Consider the following 22,026-nt stretch of genomic DNA (forward strand, 5'->3'; position numbering starts at 1 on the left):
TGATGTGTACTCTAACTTCGTGATACTAGCTTTGCCAATATAACTAGCATTCTGAGGAGATACGTGTAAGGTATGTGATTTGATTTATAGATTCTTAGATATTCAAAAGCCACTGATTCTCATGGCCATTCTCACCTGGTCAGTATCCTCCCCTCTTGATAACAGCAAGAGAATTATTAACAAAGACACAAAGGTTGCTGCATGTTAACTGTACTTTGAAATATACACAGACTATAAATGCTTTTTACTAAAAACACAGTGGAGTGTTTAAAATGCTGAAAATGAGAACATCAAGAAAGAATGTAGCTTTTCCAATGGATTCTGAAGTGGGAGACAAGAAGAAAAGATTGCATCTAAAGCGTGAAGTTGGTCTGTTCAGTGCTGTATCTTTAATTGCAGGGACAATGATTGGCTCAGGGATATTTATGTCACCAGAGTGGGTGCTGTACTACATGGGCAGTCCAGGGGGCAGCCTCATCATCTGGGCTGCCTGTGGGCTACTAGTAATGCTAATATCTCTCTGTTATGCTGAAATCGGGACCATCATAACAGAATCTGGGGGAGAGTACATTTACCTGCTTAGAATATTTGGCCCACTGCCTGCATTTCTCCTGATGTATACCTCTGTGTTTGTGGTGAGGCCTGCTGGTATTGCTGGTGTGTCACTTAGCTTTGCTCAGTATGTTACAGCACCGTTTTATCAAAGCTGTTCTTCACCACAGTCTGTAGTCAAATGCACTGCGGCTGCATGTGTCCTAGTCTTACTGATAGTAAATACGCTGAATGTGAAACTGGCCACAACTATTCACAATATCTTTACTGCTGCCAAGGTGATAGCACTAATGATCATTGTTGTAGGTGGAATTATTCTTCTGGCTAATGGACACTTTCGCAATCTTCAAAATGCCTTCCATGGTACTGTTACAGGTTTTGGACCAGTGGGAACTGCTTTCTATCAGGGACTGTGGTCCTTTGATGGATGGAATAATCTGAATTATGTAACTGAAGAACTGCAGAATCCACATGTAAGTAGCATTCGCAACAATAAAGAATACGTTTTTCTTGTACATGCAATGACATAACAATATAGTTCTACTGCAGCATTTTGTCCTATAATTTGCACATAAAAATTAAATCTGTGCTGAAATGTCATAGTTTTTGTAATATATATTCTTTAACTGTTTAAACGTGTCTGTATTAGTTATTTATCTTTATGTCATAAACACTAACATAACTGAGATCTTAAACACGCAATGGCTGAGATATTGAGTTAACACAGTTCTATTTCTAAATGGTTCTCTGACTACAGAGCAGCTTTATGTGACTGTAGAGCTCTTGTTCTGCACAGAAGGTGCACAGCTTGCTCTTGTAACCAAACCATCATTTTGTCTCAATAAAAAGTAAGTCCAACTAGTTTATTTAATCTCCTGCTGAGACTTGTGGTTGACAGCATCACCACAATCTTGGTAGCCCCACTATATTACATTCTTTTTCCATGTTCTGGTACCATGTTCAGTGACTACACCCCAAATTGCATTCCAGTTGTGCTTAAAACCCTTTGTACTACTCATCTTAACAGATCAGTCTGCTCTAGTGACTCTAACCCCCATTTGTTAGGAAAGAAACTTCTTCATGCCCCCTTCTGATCTTCCTATTAGTTTCCACTAATGACTATTTGACCTAAGCTCATATGCAAGTTAGCTGAATTTTAATTCAGCCAGCAAACTCTCTGTATATGACACACTCTGTCTTATACACATTCTAATGTCTGACTTGAAACAAATCCAAGGATAATATTTAATATGTAACATTTAGATATATACTGCATGCCTTGTGTCATTATCTATTGCTGTCTCTGACCTTCCAGAATCACAGTCAGCACTGTACATGCAGATTACATCACAGTATTGAAAGCAGTAATTCACAAGGCATAAATGACTTTCTTCACAAAGCCTATAACTCTTTGTGATTACACTGACGTTTAGCTTTGCGTCAGACATCTAAAATTAATGCCATGATTTTCTGCCTGGTCCTCACCTAAGTTAGGTCTCAACTAACTGGCCTGCTTCCTCTGTTGGTTACATCAGTGTTAAAACTGTAATAAATTTCCAAGTATTGTAGCATATTGGACCCCTTGTTAACTTTTCATAGCTCACAGAAGAAATTGCATCCAAATTAAACAAACAAGTCATTGTGGGTTACGATAAACAGAAATGATTTTCACCAGATGTAAGAAGTGTTATTGGTCATGACTGCTATACCAACATCTCAGTTCAAGTATGTGTTTACATCCTTTCATTGTCTTCTATAAAAAAATACATTTTAGAATAGAGACAGTCAGGAGCAGCCTTAGGTTAACTGGTGCCGTAGGCAAAAGGGCTCCACGGCACCCCCTCACACCACCTGGTGCCCTCATCCTGGTCTACCTACACCAAATAAATACTGGAAAAGCGTCTCTGCTAGAATGGCGCCCTAGGCAGCTGCCTAGTTGGCCTATGCTTAAGGCCGGCTATGGAGACAGTATGAGACTGTACTAACAGATTTATTTTTCTGATTCCTAAATATGAATACTACTAATGTTATCCTTACCTGACTGGGTGCTTATTACTCTCATTCCTAAATACTATAAGTGAGCAGTAATCTTTGTTAGTTTCCTAACATCCTGTACCATTCTAGCCCTTAGTAATTACATTAACGACCAGATTAGAAAAGAGTTGCTCTCAGTGTAAATCTGCCCTGTTTCCAATAGATCTGCTCTCAGTTTAAGTAACTTTGGGTGTGCCTTTGTTGAAGGTTGGGCGTCGAGCTGGCACCTCGGCATTTTGGAAAAATCTACTTCCAGTCATTAGCAGACCGGAGTTCCGCTGTGGCGACCCCTTACCAGGAAAAAGCCAAAAGACAAACAACAACTTTGGTGTAAGGCCCATCTATAAACAAACTTACTACGGGGACCAGATTCTAAGACACCTACTCCCAGCCAGCTCTCAGTGTAAGTAATGAAATTTAGTGTTCTAGAATTGGAGCCTAGATCTCTCAGATTGCCTGTGTTCGCACACAATGCTAACAGCATGTTATTTGATAATAAAGTTTACACCACATTAAAAGCCTGCTCAATAATTGATTCAGTACATCGAACAGCTAATCATTCTCACATAAAACAATTATGGAGACCTACATTCTGTCTGTCCTCAGCTTAAGATATATTTTTGAAAATGTTATCCTTCTCAGAGCTTCTCTTGTCAACATCTCTTTGAAAAAGCTCTCTGGGTGTCCATTTATTTCCCCCTTATACCACTTCTTTCATCTTGTCACAGTTTCTGACAATTCTGCACATAGTCAATGCAAATAGTAATAAATTAGAATTATAGAACCATCATCCAGGCATACCAAACAAGTTTCGACTATATGAATAGTATTACTTATTTTGCACATCATACTGTGTGTAATCTTTGCCAAATCTCTCCTTGAGAGTCTTTTGATGAAAGCGGCTAATAAACAGTGTGGACGCTAAGCTTTGTGTGGATATCCTTGCTGACTCAACTATACGAGGTGTTCTTTGTTTGGTGTTTAACTGTTCCTAGGATTGTATTTGTTCCAACATTATTAGAACTGTAACACAATAATGTTTCCATTGACATAACTGACATTACAGCTGGATTGCTGGATTAGCAATTATTTATTTATTTGTTGGTTGTTTAAAATGTTAAACCACAGCCACTAGTCACAAGTGCTTTTGTCATTGGTGGCTTGGGACAACACACACACACACACACACACACACACACACACATATATATATATATATATATATATATATATATATATATATATGACGCACCGGATGGTCCCCACCCGGAGGGGGAAGGGGATCCGCCTCACCCGGGCAGCTATATATATATATATATATATATATATATATATATATATGTGTGTGTGTGTGTGTGTCTGTAGGGGGGTGGTAAGATTGAGGGTTGTGGCACCAGAGTATTTTCTTTTCTCAAAAAGACAACAGTATGGAACTTACTATAAAGAAATAACAGGAGTGTATGTTGGTGCAGACCAGAATAGGGGCTGAGCAGCAAGATTCAGAATTTGCTATATTTTTTAATTGCAGCTTACTTTTCAAAGTATTGGGACATGCAAGGTTAGGTGTTCTGATAGAAAGCCACAAAAGAAAACTGTGGAAATTAAGCCCAGGACTATAGGATTAAACTGTTTCAGCAGCTCATAGCCTTAGTTCTCTGTGGTAAAATACCAAAATGACTCTGGATATTATTTGCTGCTGTTTGCATTTTTTACTTAAACATTGTAGTTTGAGATACTTTGTGTTTTACATCTCATATGGTTTCTGTACAAGATCAGCCTAACTGCTGATCAGTATACTTACCCATCCTCCTGGAACTTTCAAAATTGTCAGACTTTTTTACTGTGAGCCACCTCTTTTCCCAGTAAATAAGTAAATAAGTAAATAAAAATAAACCAAAATCAGGGACATTACTAAAATAATGGTAAGTGTACGGTTCTCCTCTGAAGCCTGTTTTTGATCTAATAAGTTAGAATTTTACTAGTAGCTACACTGTCAGAACCATTGGCTATGTCTAAACAAGCCACATATACTGGAAACCCACCAACACTGGTTGTATTGGAATAACATTTGATTAATTTACTTCAGCATGAGCTTTTTTTGGTGTGATTCAAAACTTGCTAAACATTTTAAACAGAATATCCTCAAAGCGTTTACCTGAAACTGAGATCAGGCTTATGGATCTGAAGTGTATACTAGATGTTTTATATGTGCTTATGTTCAGGCAATACTTCAACTTATTCCAGCCCAGTAAAACATACCCAACTGCTAGAGATTACTGAAACATATGTAATAATATAGGTCTAACCTGGTCAGGAGTTATATCTGGTCCTGTGCTTTAAGTTCCTTTGATTTTTGAAAAAGATGCCTAGAGTAACTTAAAAGTTAATTAAGTACAAGGATCAATAGGAGATGCTGCATTGTTTGAATTATTTAACAAGATAGAATTAGCAGTTGATAAGAAATAATCACCAAATATTTCTCTCTCTGTAAGAATCTGCCAGCTACTGTTTGATTGCTGACCATAAGAGCAATCTTTTATTTGCTCTGTTGTCTGTTCCCTGCCACCTTGACCATCAAGTCTCTTTCTCTCTCTCCCCTTGGCTCTATAGGCTCATTTATTTCATGAGATGGAGAACCACATGGCTCCACGTATTCCTTCCAGGGTATGAGCTGAGTCTTGGAGAGCGGTGCTCTCATCTGTTTGGGTAGGTTTTTTCTGTTTTAAATCCATAAAACAATATCACATGCCAAGTAAGCAGTCTCAATGCAGTGGACATCTGCAAGGGCATGCTGCTCACTTTTGAAGTTGGCACGACCCCTCATGACTGCTCTGCCCACTTCAAAGTCACAGCTCCTACATATTCTACAATTTCTACCAGGGTCTCTATCCAATCTCCACCAGAGACTCTAGAAAGGGTTTCAGCACCCTAGGCATATACCCCATATGAAACTAATGGTACATGCTGTACAGTAAGGGAACATAACTTGTTATAATGCACAAACCAAGTGTTTACTATGTATATTGCACGGTCTTGTCTTTCTGCCAGTCATACTTCCAGTTCTGCTTTGATAGCTTTATAATTAGTTTTATTAAATTTTGTATAGGTTGTCCTGATACAGCTAATATACTCGCTTACTAAGAAAAATGGATTCTGGCTTGGAGTTATATATATCATTTTTATTTATTTATTTATTTTACATTTGTTTACCAGGCTAGTCCAACTGGATATATTTCCATTTTCATTAGAGGCCCGGTGAGAAAAGCTCCAATAGTAACACACAAATATATCTCATGCACAATTATACAAAGAAAGGATGTTAAAATACTAAGTGATAACTATTAATAAGAAGAAAATTACACTAATTTCTAATAAATGTAGAAGATAGGATAAGTCACTATACAGTATGATATCTGAGGTAATATACAGTAAATTCAAGATTAAATTTATAAGTAATTATACTTTACTAGAGATAATAACTACTTCAGGGGGGTAAGCAGTATTGATTGGTGAAAGGAGGCAGTAAAGAGATAGCAGTAGTGAAAGCAGAAGATTAGTCAGGGTTGCAACAAGGGCATAGCCAGTGAGTTTTAAGATGTTTCTTAAGCCTTTGTTTAAAGAGCGGAAAAGAGGATAGTAAAGTTAGATCAGTTGGCAGAAGGTTCCAGTTTTTTCCCGCAGTGTTGGAGAACAAGGAGTCACCAGCCAAGTTATTAGACTTGCTTATGGCAGCCAGGAGTTTGCTAGAAGAGCGTAAGGAGTTGAGATTTTTATAGGGGGTAATAAGGATAGAAAGTATAGGGGTGTTGCTTGGTTGGTAAAATGTCCTATGAACAATGGTAAGTTGGGATAGTATCAAGATATTATTTAGTTCTAGCCAGTCTAGTTCTGTAGGTTCTGACAGTGGTGAGTTCTAAATGGATTCCCAGTGGCAAATCTGGCTATATTATTATAGGAGTTAGCTAGTTTGACAAGATTATTTTTTTTAGGTTAGTGTAAATGGGTGAAGCATTAAGAAGAGTTGAGATTAGATGGGAGTGGGCAATTGTGGTTCTGGCTGCTGGAGTTAAGAAGGGTTTTATTCTATATAAGGAGCCCAATTTTCTGTTTACTGTTTTAATGGTGCTATTAATATGGTTATCAAAAGTAAGGTTATTGTCAATTGTGATTCCTAGCAGTTTGGTGGTAGAGTTTGGGGATATAAGGGTGCCATTATTAGATTTGATTGAGAAATCTATAGGGTGGACTTACTGTTTGGCATAAAGAGTAAGAGCTTGGTCTTTTTGGCGTTCAAAAGGAGGCAACGTTTTAAGAACCAAGCCTCTACTGTGTTGAATACTTTCTGGGTTAGAGAATGTAGTTCAGTTGTAGAGATGGCAGAACATATGAGCGTGGAATCATCTGCATATTGTATACAGTTGGCTTGAGGGATTGCTACACAGAGGTCATTGATGAATAAAGAGAAAAGAAGAGGTCCTAGAATGGAGCCCTGAGGGACTCCAAGGGATACTGGCAGGTGGGAGGATAGCTTATTATCCCAGAGAACTGCTTGTTGTCTATTGTTAAGGTAGAACTTGAACCAAAGAATAGCCTTGGGGTCTAGAGAAAGGGATTCAAGGGTCTTTATAAGTAGGGGATGGTTTACCATATCAAAAGCATTTGACAGATCAATAAAGAGTGCTGATGGAGGATGTTGTTATTACGGTTTCTGTTGATGGAGTCGGTGAAGGAGAGCAGTGGTGGTACTATGAAATGGCCTAAAGCCATGTTGGCAGTTAGCTAGTATGTTGTGTTGGATTAAGTGGTCTATTAGCTGATGGTGAATTCATTTTTCCATTACTTTTGCTAAGGGTAATGAGGGCTATAGGTCTGTAGTTGGAATAATCATTAGAGTTACCACCTTTATGTAAAGGGATTATGTTGGAGATTTTCCAGATGTCTGGGATGATTCCCCCATTTATGGTTCTATTTATAAGGATGGATATAGGATAGGCTACAGATTTAGCCAATAAGACAAGTGCAGAGGAAAAACAATCAGAGAGGTAAGGAGGTGAGTTCTAAGTAAGGTATCTAGGCTGTCAGGGACTATGAAGTAGAGTGAATAGAGAGCTGATAAGGGTAAATGCAATAGCAAAGGGAAAGGTAAAGAAGGTGACTGAGGCAGAAAGAGTCAGAATCTAGTTTAATAACTAAGGCTAGAAGCAAGTAAGTAATGTGAGATGAAGGGTACTACAGCCCTCTAGCGGTCACTCTAGGTACTGTTAAATAACGCTTATCCTGATAGTATAATGAGTAAAAGTGGGTAAAATAGGAGAAGAGAGAAGAAAAACAGAATAAGTGGATAAAAGGAGGGGGGAGCGTTACAACAGGGAGACTAAATTGGGGAGTATAGGGGATGTAGTAAAGGTGCTATAGCTGCTGGCTGTCCTGGCAGGGAGCGTTTGCTTAGACAAAAATAAGACAGGATATAGTTCAGTTAAGATGAAGAAGTAGTGTACACATACTTCCAAATAAATTGCACATTCCAAATAAATATTCCTGCTTCTCAAAGGCAGTACAGCATAGGGAGGACAAGGCTCTTACTCCTGCACTGGGAAGAGGTATCAAAAACTTTGCTGATGACTAGGATAGCTCAGGGCTTCTGGCAGACAGCAGGACATGGAGGCTGGGGGTTTTTCACTAGTAGGAGGGTTGCACATGCAAACACTACCCACAGGGAAACATAGCAGTCAGGAGTGGGGCTACACAATAAAGATGCATACCTTATCATACCTTAATAAACATAGCAGATTACTAGGCTAACGGCCCCAGTGCCCTTACAAGCTTAGCCCATGTGTTCCCAAGGGTGTCTGGTTCAAGCAGACACTAAAATCAGCACCTAATTGCCCCTGTCCAAGAGGAGCATACATGGAACCCCTGGACTGAATTTCCAGTTACCCATCCAATCGTCCAAATTGCAATTGTCCAACAAGGGGCTTTGTTTAATATGACTCGGAAGCTTGTTCCAGAGGTGAGAAAACCTCTGTGAGACAAATCTGTCTATCCAGCAAGTACTGTTGATGTCAAATATTAGGTTAAGGTCCTTTGAGTGAGTGACCCATGTGGCATTTAATTGTGAATGTACAGCATTTCCATTAAAGCTGGGTCAGAGACTGCTCTATATGCAAGACACAGGTTGCCTGTAAGCAGGCTGTATGACACAGAGTAAAGTGACAATGATTTCAGGCTGTCCACATAAGACAGATCTTGAAGACCCTGAATTTTCTTTGTAAGGAACCTATGTGGTCTCACCAATTGCTGCAGGTGTTTGGAAAGGAACATACCAAAGGGAACATTGATCTATTATTTGCCTGATGAGGGAAGAGTACAGGGGGTTATAACTTCTTTTTTTTCTGGAGGCAATGCCCTTACTTAAGAGATGAGCAATATAAAATGCCCTTCTTCCCACTGTGGAGGCATGGTGATCGAAGTTAAAGTGGCTGTCAACCTGTGTGCCCAGATATCTCACCACTGACTGTGTGTTTATGGTATTGCTATTGATGTGGTAGTTTGCAGGAACATCACCCTTGCCGAAGGGGATGATAATGCATTTTTTTTGCATTAAGTTTAAGACCATGACTTTGGCACCCATCATTAGGCTGAGTAAGACCTTCTTACAGGATGTTGACATCACAACGTGGTTTTAATAATCACTCTCAGTTTGCAGTCATCAGCAAACTTTGTCAGCCACAGTCCTTTAGTTTTAGCCTGTACTTCAGAAAAGTTCTTCATGTAACTACAAGGCGTAATCTGTTTTTCTTAGTAAGTGAAATACTCATCATGTATTGTAATGGAAACTTGCTCAAGTTATTAATTCACTGCCGTAATTATGATAGATTCCTTGAAGGCTTTTTGCCAAGCAGCTAGAAGAATAAATTGTCTGTGGGAAAGGGTCATTTTTCATAATTATGATCAGGCTGAACTTCACTTGGCTGGAATTTTATCTCAAAAATAGCATTCTTGATGTTCTCTACTTAACTCTGTCTGAGGCAAGAAACTGGCGCATGATTTTTATTTAACCACAGGATAAATGTATAGTTCACCCGTACATTCAATTTTCTAAGAGCAAGACATTTTTTTGATGGATAATAGATCGATAGGATGATTATCTTCATGAGCAGATCTTAACATGAATAGCTGACTAGACAGACCTGGGTGTTTGGCTAAACCACTAAATGCTTGATGTTTCCATTTAGTTTTCTAAAGTACTGGAATGGGTTGCATTACATTTCGTCAAACACTTCTTTCATTGGTAACATGAAGTGCAGTGCGGTGTATGCATATGCAGATGGCATATGCAGATTGATCGACTGGCTTTTTAACTGACTGTGTGTTTTGTCGATAAAGGTAGGTGGGTGTGCATTAGGCATGGGAGTGTGTGTGTGAAGGCGTAATGGGCTTAGGGTTAGAAGAAGTTTTAGACAAGGGAATAAGTTTAGCATTCATGTACAGTTTTGCAGACTAGGGCTAGAGTAATGGTTAGGTAAGTGGATAAACTTAATGTTGGATGTACATATGTATATGTGTCCATGTCTGAGTTGTCTTTTGTATTGTTAGGGCTATGGAATGGGTTTCTCTATGGTAAGTGGTGTATGGTTAGTGTTAAGGATTAACATGTATAGCTAAGGTGAAGCAGTGGCCCTGCCCACCTTAGTAATGCATGCTAACTCTAATTTCTAACCCTAATCTTGGTCCTAACCCTATTCCTTAACTCAGAAAAACCCTTTCTATAACACTACCACTTTTCAGACAAATTTGGTCTGAATGGTTTGGTAGGGTTATAGTTTGGAGATCATATAACAAATTTGTTTCCTTTTGTGATCTTTTGCTTTTTGGCCATTTCTTTGGTCAGTAAAATGAAAATTTGACATGTTTTGGTTGATCTTTCATCTGTTAACATTTTAACATGCCAAACATTCATGATGTAATTCTGGAGTGATATCCAAGAATTCATCCAGTAGTCATTTTTCCCTATTAAGTCCCAGGACTGATGATGAGGGATTTTTTTTTTATGTTTTGGTTGACTTAGACTTTTTTCATATAGGAAAATAACGTCATCATTACTTGTACGGGGACCAGTATTTAGGGGAGAATTTACACTCTCACCATGGTGCCATTAATTCACTGTTGCCAAAATCAGCTCCTCTACCAGTTTCAGCATGAATATGGGTATGCTATATTCAAATGACTTTCTAGCCTGCGGTGGTGGTGCTGCGGTAGCGTTGTCGCCTCACAGTAAGACGTCCTGTTCGATTCTCAGCTAAAGCGTCTTCTGTGTGGAGACATGCGTGAATGGGCGTACCTTCGTTGAAGGTTGTGCATCAGGCCTGGCAAGTCGGTATGTAAAAATCTACTGCCAATCATTAGCAGACCGGAGTTCCACTGTGGCGACCCCTAACTGGGAAAAGCCGAAAGATACAACAACATATTCAAATGACTTTCTAACAGTTTTCCAAGTAACTGCATTTTATAGCAGGTGAATGAAAATTTTGGGATAATACACTCCTTATTTGTGAACCTTGAACATACTAAGCATTTCTTAAGGAAACCTAGTTATAAAATGTCCTTTTTACAAACTGATTTTAAATTCTGTATAGCTCTGGCAATTGAGAGATGATGCTGTGATGATAGAAAAATTAATAAAAACAAGCATCAGCAGCACAAGGTTTGCTCCAAATAACTGTATACTAAAGCTGGAGTTGCTTGTTCAGAAAAAAATAAGAACATTATTTCAGCTACAGTGAAATAATAGGTTTACTACTGTACAGTAATTATTCTACCATATAACACACAAAATGGCTCACTTCCTTTCAGTTCAAAAAAGTTTTGTTCTAATATAAATGTAGGTTTCATCTGCTAAAATCAGAATAATTAAATATGAAAAGTAATGACTAAGTAAAACAGATAATATATAATAAAACTTCCGCACAGTAGAGAAAGATAAAACCTGAAAACCCCTAAAGCAGGACTTCTGTCTGAAAATCACTAAAAGTATACAAGAGTTAAAAACTTCATGTTTTTCATTCTAAAATGCTACTGTACATACTTCGAAAAACTGATAACTGTACAAATCTAAAATGCCAGAAAAGAAAAGGAAATATCCTAATAATAATTATTAAAAATGTTGTAGAAGTTATTTCTGTTTAACATCCCAATTACCCTGAGGACTTTATGGAACAAAAAGAACCAGTACCATACATTAATAATGAGGCAATGTGAATTGTACCATGCAGGGTAACTTACCTGCATATCGAAACTTTAATAAATTAAGTTACTCCTGTATGGTACACTTCATGAATGCCTCACTGGACACTCTATATTGATTGAAGAACTGTATTTAGGTAATTTGCCTATTATTCTGCTTAGCTAAAATGACTACAGACAACTGTAACACTGTGCATTTAATTTGTACTATGCTGAGTAACAAAATCTTAATTGCTTGCTAGATACTCCCATGGATTAAAATACTGGAGTATTCCATACAGAAGACTTTCTGAAATGTATCACAGATGCCTCTGAACCTGAAAAATTCTATATATTGTTTGACTTACTGCACACTCTGATGAGAATGTCAAGTTGTTAATTGAACTTTTGAGAAAGTTCATCTTACACATTAAGTTGATTTTTAAACTTTGAAAGAATCTAATTGCTAACTAATCTTTTGAGAAAGCATGTCCTGCATGTTAATTCGATTATTAAACATAGAAAGAATTTACATATCTCATTTTAATATCATTTGGTTGTTTAGTGTTAACTGTATGCAGTACATAGTTCTGTAAATGTTATCACTTGAGAGCTGCCACTGGCTGGGGCATACATTTAACCTGGACTGTTCCTATTATGAATCAAATGGAAATGGACTTCTTAGCAGTGTTGGGAAAAGACAGTATAGTTGGACAAAAAAAAAAAAAAAGCCCCACCCATGGAATCCAGTGACAAGAGAAGAAAAGAGCTCAGCAGATTCAGAAATTAAATAAATTAGGTACAGAGCTTTAAAGCACTCACCTGCTGAGGTGACTTTCAGATGAACTACCGATGACTGGGATATAAAATTTAACTTAGACATTTCTTCCTCTGACAAATCACATGTAAGAGAACTCCCTAGCACAGCTTGGACAAAAGAATTGGGCAATCATAGAATGCGAATATAGTAGTAAGAACACTGAGATATGCAAGTCACGAGGATGGGATGATGTGGGGTATAGGATGAGCTTGCTTCCTATAATGCTATCTGTAAAGGTGGGCTGTTTTGAAAAATTTACATTCTGATAAATCCTTTCAGTCATTTGGTATCAGTAAAATGGGCTTCTACCCTTTGCATTCATTCTAATAGCATGAATCCTTTTGTAACTCTCTCTGTTCCGCCAATTCATTTTTCAAAATGGAATATATATGTTTCTATTAATTTAGTTATTTTGAGCAGTGGTAGCTAAAATCTTATTATTCTTATCTACTAATTATATCTCTCCAGTTTTTGATAGCTCTATAATCACCTGCCTATTTAACACACATTTATTCTTCATTCCTTCATGTAATGTCACTCTGTGTATACTACTTTCTAACAACCATGCACTAAAAATGCAATACAGAATTTTAACTGACTATTTACCATTCACTCTGTCATAATATTCATAGTTTAAGCCATTAATACTTGGCACATACCTCTCATTCAGTTTTATTAGGACTGGCTTTATTTAATACCTAAAAATGTTGCATATATAGTTTTCCTCTATTCTCACCACTCTTTACTTTCTCCATCTATATAATGTATACCCCAAACTTTTCTTATGTAAAGCATCATCCATATAGCCCATTATTTTATCATTTTATTAATTCCTGTCATTTTTCATCCAGTTAAATTTTCTTACAATATTGTTTTCTGTTTTCTCTTTTCAGATAGTAATAAACATATATGTTTTTTACCCAGTGAAAAGCTGTGTTGAACATCTGTCTAGCTTTAATTCGAATATATTCCATGCTTCCTTCTTTTATTATTTTTTGTAAGTTAACTATTTTTTTTTTGTCCTTCTTTCTAGCCTTTTACACAAAATTGTACTTTTAAAATATCATTTTAATAACAAACCACCAATGGATCCATTTATCTTAAAATTATCTCCTAAATCAGTGACTTTCCATAAAACATCCTATCTTTGTGCTGACTTCTTGAGCATCCTTTTCCCTTATTTTACCTTTCCACAAACATCTGTACTTCTTTTTAAACATCCATTTAAAAACTAACCACCAATAAATCTGTTTGTGATATAACTTTACTAACTGCTCTTTCTACAATACGAAGAAAGACAAAAGTTTACTGTACTGGATAAACGCTTGGTCTTCACCTCAAAGCTTCTGAATAAAAATATAAAAGAACAAAGTGACCACAGCTGCAGGATAATCCAAAAAGAAAGATCCACTTGGATATATTTGGATTAAACTTTATTTTTGGATTATCCTGCAGCTGTGGTCACTTTGTTCTTTTATATTTTTATTTTTTCTATAATACATCAGATGACATTTTGTTTCTTTTTAAAATAACACATCTGAGGCTTAACAAAGCCTTTTTCAGTTTTCTGTACCATCTATTCACTTAAAACATCTGTTAATACCTTGCCTTATGGTTTGAAAACCTAGACAGAACTATTTTTACTGCATGTTATATTATCATTTCTAATCATTTCAGTTTTCACAGCTTTATTTCCTTCAAATACTGAAAGCAAAAATAAACACTGAAAATACACTATAGTTAATATATTTCCATAACAGATGCAGTTAAGTATATTGTTGTTCAGTATATCACAAACCATTAAAATGTTGTTGTATATTAATCATACAATAAGATGCCCAAAAAAGAGAACAAACAGAAACCTGTTGACAATGTCAATAAATTAGGTCATTTCACAGAATTCCACTAAATGGGTATTTCTGTAACTATTATGTTTACTGTAGATGTACTTGGAACTGTTTTGCTATTGCCATATATTTTACTGCTTTGATTGTAAGGCAATTTCACAATGTAAATTTGGTTTCTGTCAGGGACAAACCAATTTTCACTGATCACAACTAGCATGACTGTCAAGATTCATGAGGCACTAGAAATATAAACATGTAAGGTTTGGATGGAATGCCGATAACAGAAGGTGCTTTTTCTAAATCTAGAATATGTATAATTATATGTTTTAAGGGTGTACACTACTTTATTACAGTTTTTTAAGTAAACCTCATGAATAAAAATATTCAAAGGTTTTAAATATCACTCAGATGATACTTTTAGACAACAAAAGTAGCGTTTCTTTTCAAGTCAGTAAAGATATTTGGTATATAGTTAAAGGAATTTAGCTGTAAAATGAATACACTAGTGGTGTAAGAAATCTGCATGCTTTTAGTCTTAGGCACAGTAATGAGAAATGTAAAGATCACCATGTTGTTTGCACCAAAGTAAACATATAACTTTAATTAATCTAAATATTTTACCCTGCAACATGCAAATAGGCATCTAACGATCTTAACTGATGAATTAAATAGCCAAAAGTGATAATCACCTATGTAGAAAGTCTTTAATTCAATTAATTAAGAATTTGGAAAAGAACTGTGTAATAACATCTGATTAAAATATCTCTATGGTTATTTTCCCATTGTAATATTTTCTTATTTTCACTAAATGTCTTTATATCTTCTTCTTCTTCTTTTGGCTTTTCTCGGTTAGGGGTCACCACAGCAGATCACCTGTTTCCATTTTTTTCCTGTCTTCTGCATCTTGCTCTGGCACACCAACCACCTGCATGTCCTCTCTCACCACATCCATAAACCTTATCCTAGGCCTTCCTATTTTTCTCTTACCTGGCAGCTTCATCCTTAGCATCCTTTTCCCAATATACCCAGCATCCCTCCTTAGCACATGTCTAAACCAATGCAATCTCGCCTCTCTGGCTTTGTCTCCAAACTGTCCAACCTGGGCTGACCCTCTAATATACTTATTCCTAATCCTGTCAACCCTCGTCACATCCAGTGCAAATCTTAACATCTTTAACTACTGTTCTATTTAGTGTATCCTATAACTATAAATTATCTCTACTTGACTCCCAAGTAGACTATTCTCTCTCTGTATAGCCCAGCACTTGCTCCTACAGTACTTATCACCTTGATACAGCACTCTTGTTATAGATAGTACCCCAAAAAAGCAAACCCCATTTCTCGGTCACCCACATCCCCCAAAATCTTTTTTAAGTTTTTCTGTCTATTCCTTCTAGCATGTCGAGGGATCAGTTGCTAATGTCTTCTCCTGGTCAGCTGGTGAACCTGGGAATATTGAGGCAATGTTACAATTGCCTCATGTACACAGACAACCCTCTCCTCCTCCCACAAAACACAAATACATGCGAGAGATGCAACTATACGGCCAAACTGGAGGCTGAGCTCTCTCAACATAGGACTGGCAAGACCAGACAGGAGGAGAAGGTAACCACACACACTATAGACCCAGTCTCACATAATACCATCACAACCTCAAATCATACACATAAACACACAAAGACATACTCGGAGGCTCTGATCAAAAATCTACCAAAACAGCAGAGGCCACCAAAGCAGACACCCAAACAACTACCACCTCAGAGCACAACACCTGCAACACATAGACCACCCAGTCAGAGTGTCAAGCAGTCACAGCCATTAAGGCCAAACACAATGCCAGACACACTAGTCATTGGTGACTCCATAGTCAGACACACTGACATCCCGCTCACCAGACTGAGTAAGGAAAAGGTCACAGTAAGCTGCCTGTCGGGCGCTAGAATCCGCCACATAACGCAAGCACTCAGGTCTTTAAACAGCAGGCACAAGTACGACTCAATCATTGTCCACGCTGGTGTAAACGACCTGAGACGTACCTCCTTGGACTACATGAAAAGAGACATAGAGGAGCTCTCTGATTATGTAACCCAAGCAGGTATGACCCTGACCTTGAGCAGTATCCTACCTTCACCAAGAATGATGCCACAATACAGAGATAAGATGATCAGCTTTAACAATTGGCTTAAACTCTGGTGTCATTCAAAGGGGATCCAATGTCTGTCTGCCTGGGATGACATGCTGGACAAGCCACGCTGCTTCGCAAGGGACGGCTTGCACCTGTCACCCCTGGGATTCCGGATTTTGGCAAAGGCTCTTGCCACCCCATAGTGCCTTTTTTAGGCAAGGCTCAAATTCTAAACCTACCACCCTAGAACACAACAAAGAAAAAAAACTAAGGGTAATGCTGCTCAATGCCAGAAGTCTTAACCTCAAGATGCACGCACTCGAGGCCCTTCTCAGTATGGAGAACATCGATGTCTGTGCTGTGACAGAAACCTGGTTCAAGGCTCCTGAGAGCACCCCAGCACTATCAGGTTTTACCTAATATCATGCGTTCCGGCCCCAAAATCCGGACAATACCAAGACAGGTGGGGGGGTATCCATATTCATCAAGGACACCCACACCTCAAGATTGGTGGCAACGCACGATGCATTGGAAACCATCCAGGTGCAATTAACCATAGGCAAGACTGCTTTGCAATTTGTAGCATGTTACAGGCCACCCTCGCAAACTCAGGAACCTCACATGGCCTTCCTGAAAACACTGGAGGGGATAAATGTATCTCCGAACACCATCATACTAGGTGACTTCAACTACCCTAATACAGACTGGGAACACTACTCAAGCCCAAACACTCTAGCCCAAAAGTTCCTGGAATTCATAAACTCAAATGCCATGGAACAACTAGTCACCATCCCCACAAGAGGAGAAAACATACTTGATCTCATCATCACGAACATGGGAGCACAATGTTCAGCACCGGAAGTATACCCCTCACTGGTGAGATCAGATCACAAACTAATCTCGCTGGAGGTCCTTATCCCGCCCCCACCCGAAATAAAAAAGACCACAGTAAAGAACTTCTCGAAAGCCGACTTCACACTTCTTAAGACTAGTGTGGTCTCCTTTAAGGCCCCCTAGCCGGCGGTAAACATTACTCAAACCACTGAATCACTTACAAATGCCTTCTACCAGCACCTGCAGGGCTGCATGGATCAGGCAATCCCAAGCAAAACAAAGACTCTTTGTACCAAAGGCAAGCGTCCAGTCTGGTGGACCCCAGCCATAAACAAACTCTACAACAAAAGGAGAAAGCTACTACAAGATAGAGCAAAATCCTTAAAAGGTAAGACACCGCTGATCACTATAAGTAAAAAGCTAAGAGCTCTCATAAAATCATCCAAAGCTAATTTTGAGAGAAAAATAGCTAAGGACTCTAAAGACAACCATAAGGCATTCTTTAGCTATGTCAGAAACCTAGGAGGAAACTCCCAGATATGCTCAGAATTAGTCCAAAATGATGTGAAGATTACTGATCCTACAGACATTGCCAACATACTGGCTGACAGGTTCAGTGCAAACTTCTCCCCTCCCCCAAAAGGAGAGATATCTATACCAAATGATTGTAGCCCCCAAACATCTCTAACGCCCAGGTGAGAACTGCTCTCTCCAAGGCAAAGAACACAGCATCCATGGGACCTGATGGTGTCCCCGGCTGTGTGCTCCATGAACTCAACGAGGAATTAAACCCACAGTTAGGACAGCTGTTTAATCTTAGTCTCACCTCCGGATACGTACCCAGGAGTGGCGCACAGCGACTGTGGTCCCACTTCACAAAGGCGGTGCCTCCACCGACCCTGGAAATTACCGTCCCATTAGCTTGACAAGCCTTGTCTGCAAAGCCATGGAGAGGATCATAATGGATCTCATAAATAAAGACATAGGGAATTTGCAGACTTTGGATCCAACCCAGTTTGGCTTTGTCAAAGGCAGATCATGCCTTTTAAACTTGGTTGACTTTTTTGAAACAGTCACCAAGGCCATTGACGAGGAAAGGCAGTCCATACAGCCTACCTAGACCTGGTGAAGGCTTTCGATACAATACCCCACTCGGGTATCATTGAAAAACTCATCAACTTAAATGTAAACCCATACATTACAAGATGGGTTGCAAACTGGCTGAGTGACAGAACCCACAGGGTCAGAGTTGCTGGCGCCATGTCAGACTCAAAGCCTGTCACAAGTGGTGTCCCACAGGGCTCAGTCCTGGGCCCACTCTTGTTTGGCATCTACTTTTCTGAAGTACAAGCAAACACAGGAGGGTTATGGCTGACAAAGTTTGCAGATGACTGCAAACTGGGCGCCGTAGTCGAAAACACATCTGGCACAGATATCCTTCAGAAGGGTCTCACAGAAACGGATAACTGGTGCCAGAGCCATGGCCTAAAGTTAAATGCCAAGAAATGCATAGTCATACCCTTCGGGAAAAACAAGGTTACCCCTAGCTACCATATAGGTGGCAATCCACTGATCACAGAAGAAGTTATCAGGGACCTGGGGACCCAGGTTGACAGTAGCCTTTCATTCGACACTCATATTGCTAAAGTAGTTAGGAAGACCTTCTACATTGCCCACCTTATCATGAAGGGATTCACATCTAGATCAAGGGAGGTCATAGTCTCCCTATACTCATCACTCATCAGACCAATGATTGAGTACAATGCCCCATTCGGAATGTATCTGACCCGACACTTGCAGCAGCTGGAGAGGCCACAAAAGTTCCTCACCAAAAGGATAAAGGGTCTCAAAAATCTGTCTTATGCTGCCCGACTGAAAGAACTCCAGCTGTATTCAGTTGCTTACCGCTTGCTCAGAGGTGACCTATGCCTGACATACAAGGCCATGTCAAACCCAGATTTGATGAACATGCTTCATCTCAAAAAATCTAGATCCCTCAGAGCCACAAGGGCGGGAGACTTAAACCTCGACACGGTTATTAATAGGACGTGCTGGAGGGATAGATTCATCACCCAAAGACTCCCTATGCTGTGGAACAAAATCCCGGTATATGTGAGGCAGAGCACCTCGCTGGCCTTGTTCAAGAGGAATCTTGACCAATGGATGGGAGATCGCAGATACACCCCAGGGGTTACCTCAGTGTCACTGCTCGACAGACTCACAGCAAAATAATGGGCATAGTTTCTCCAAACTAAAGGGGTGGCGTAAGCCACAAAACTATGGGCTAGGCTTGTAAATGCCCTCGGGCAGATAGCCTAGTATGAACCTATGAACCTATGAACATCCAGCTCTGACTCCTGCCTTTTTGTCAATGCCACTGTCTCCAACCCATATAACATAGCTGGTCTCACTACCCTCTTGTAGACCTTCCCTTTCACTCTTACTGGTACTTGTCTGTCACAAATCACTCCTGACACTCTTCTCCACCCACTCCATCCTGCCTGTACTCTCTTCTTTACCTCTCGTCCACACTCCCCATTACTCTGAACTGTTGATCCCAAGTATTTAAACTCATCCACCTTCGCCAACTCTACTCCCTGCATCCTCACCATTCCTCTATCCTCCCTTTCCTTCACACACATATTCTGTCTTAGTCCGGCTGACCTTCATTCCTCTCCTCTCTAGAGCATATCTCCACCTCTCCAGGGTCTACTCAACCTGTTCAACACTCTCACTACATAACACAATGTCATCTGCAAACATCATAGTCCACTTATGTCTTTATATGTTTTCCATAATTTATTTTATCTTTCTAACATTTATTCTCAAAGTATAATTAAAATTCCTCACACAATGCACACTCATAAAAACTGCATAATATTGCATTTGTTTTAACATTCCCACTCCCTTCATCACATCATTTTGAGAAATAATTTATATATTTATTTGTGTTTGTTTACTGGGGCAGTAGTGCAATGATCTCAGTAGAGCATTTGCAGGCACAGCCCGGGTGAATAGGATCGCATAAGAAATGAATAAAACATTTACAAATACAAGGATATGCTAAAAAACAAATGTTTGTAAACAAGAATATAGTACAACATTTAGTTCAAGAAGCAGTTAACAATGTCATAACAGGGACTGAAAAATAGAACCATGCTTAGCAGAGCTTTATGGATAAGTTGTAGCCATAATGACTGAGAAGGCTTATGTTACAGGGATAGCAGCATAAATAACATTACTTATTAACATTATTCATTTTAATTAATAATATCATCATTAATTCTATTAATTATAATGAAGTATAATTAATATATAATTATATATTATATAGTTACAATTATATGCTTATTATATTGTAATATATTCATAATTATAATTACATTACATTGTAATTAATATATATATTACTTATTAGCATTAATAACATTAATTATTCTAACCTTACCGTATTCCTTCTGTGCAAAATCTTAGTAAATCCCCCTACCAATCACTATAACTCCCCAGTACAACACTTGTACTTCACACAACAGACCTGCCCAAATTAGGACTCCTTAATACTCTTCTCTCCCAAAAGATATTTTCCATTTTCCCTTTTCATTTTTGTCTCAAAAATTAGATGCTCTGTTTACCATCAGCTTTGACTTGTAACTCCCATATCCAGCATAATATAGCTTCTTGTGTTTTAATATTTACAATAGCTGACATGTTAGCATTTAAAAATCAGCTTTTTTGCTTCCATGTATCCTTTTTTCCTGTAATCAGTCTATGGTAAATTCTTAGCTTTCCTTTTTCATCTTTTACATTTTCACTTTCTTCTCCTGAATCAGAACTTTCAGTAACTTGCAGTGCCTGACACTAATTCTCACTACGTATGTTTATAATTTTATTTGCCATTTCATTTTATTCAACTACTCCTTCATCTGGTATCTTACATCTACCTTTTCACTGTGTTTTTCTTCTCACTCCGCCAAACAACATCCTCGCTAACACTTACAGCATTCTTATTTTGATTTGTATACACATGCTGTATAGACCATTTGGAACAAAAATGAGTGCATCAGTTCACATTTCTCCCAAACATGTCCTTTTGTATCACATAAAGTACATAGCCTTTCTTTACAGACTTTAGCTATATGTCATTCTTCTTCTTTGTAGATGAAATACTTCAGAGACCCCCCCATACCTAGCCTTGACTTTTTTGCCAGTTATTGAAATAGTATTAACCAGATGCCATCATTTACCGTCTCATCTTCAAATTTAAACCATAGTCCTTCCTCCACTCCAAATCCAGTTTTTATCTTATGTCTTGTTAATGTTATTCAGTCATATAAGCCAGATAAAACATGTTTAATTTCATTGTCTTCATTTTTTTCTGCTCAAAAAAAAAAAAAAACTTCATATCTCATTGGCTTTTAACACTGACTTTAGCAAATTGAAAATAAACTCACAGCTTCTCCTGTTTCCTCTTGTCATATTGTTTAATACAAGGTAGTCTACATAACCATACACTGATACGTTTAAATTAACTGCATCTTAGCCTAAGAATATTATGGGCTTCTTTTTCAAACAATTTTTGCACATAGTCAAAA

At 38.4% G+C, this 22,026-nt stretch overlaps 1 protein-coding gene across 1 annotated transcript in view; it reads left to right on the forward strand.

Annotated features, from left to right (window-relative positions):
• The first annotated feature begins 281 nt into the window (after positions 1-281).
• LOC122802429 (b(0,+)-type amino acid transporter 1-like) overlaps positions 282-22,026 on the forward strand; it is a 251,378-nt gene continuing 229,633 nt past the window's right edge. The window contains exon 1 of the mRNA XM_044072078.1: positions 282-1,025. Coding sequence (XP_043928013.1) covers positions 282-1,025 — 744 coding nt within the window. The remainder of the gene's footprint in view (positions 1,026-22,026) is intronic.

The sequence above is a fragment of the Protopterus annectens genome, chromosome 1.part0 (genome assembly GCF_019279795.1).
Source record: "Protopterus annectens isolate FY-2018-M chromosome 1.part0, PAN1.0, whole genome shotgun sequence".
NCBI classification, from domain to species: domain Eukaryota; kingdom Metazoa; phylum Chordata; order Ceratodontiformes; family Protopteridae; genus Protopterus; species Protopterus annectens.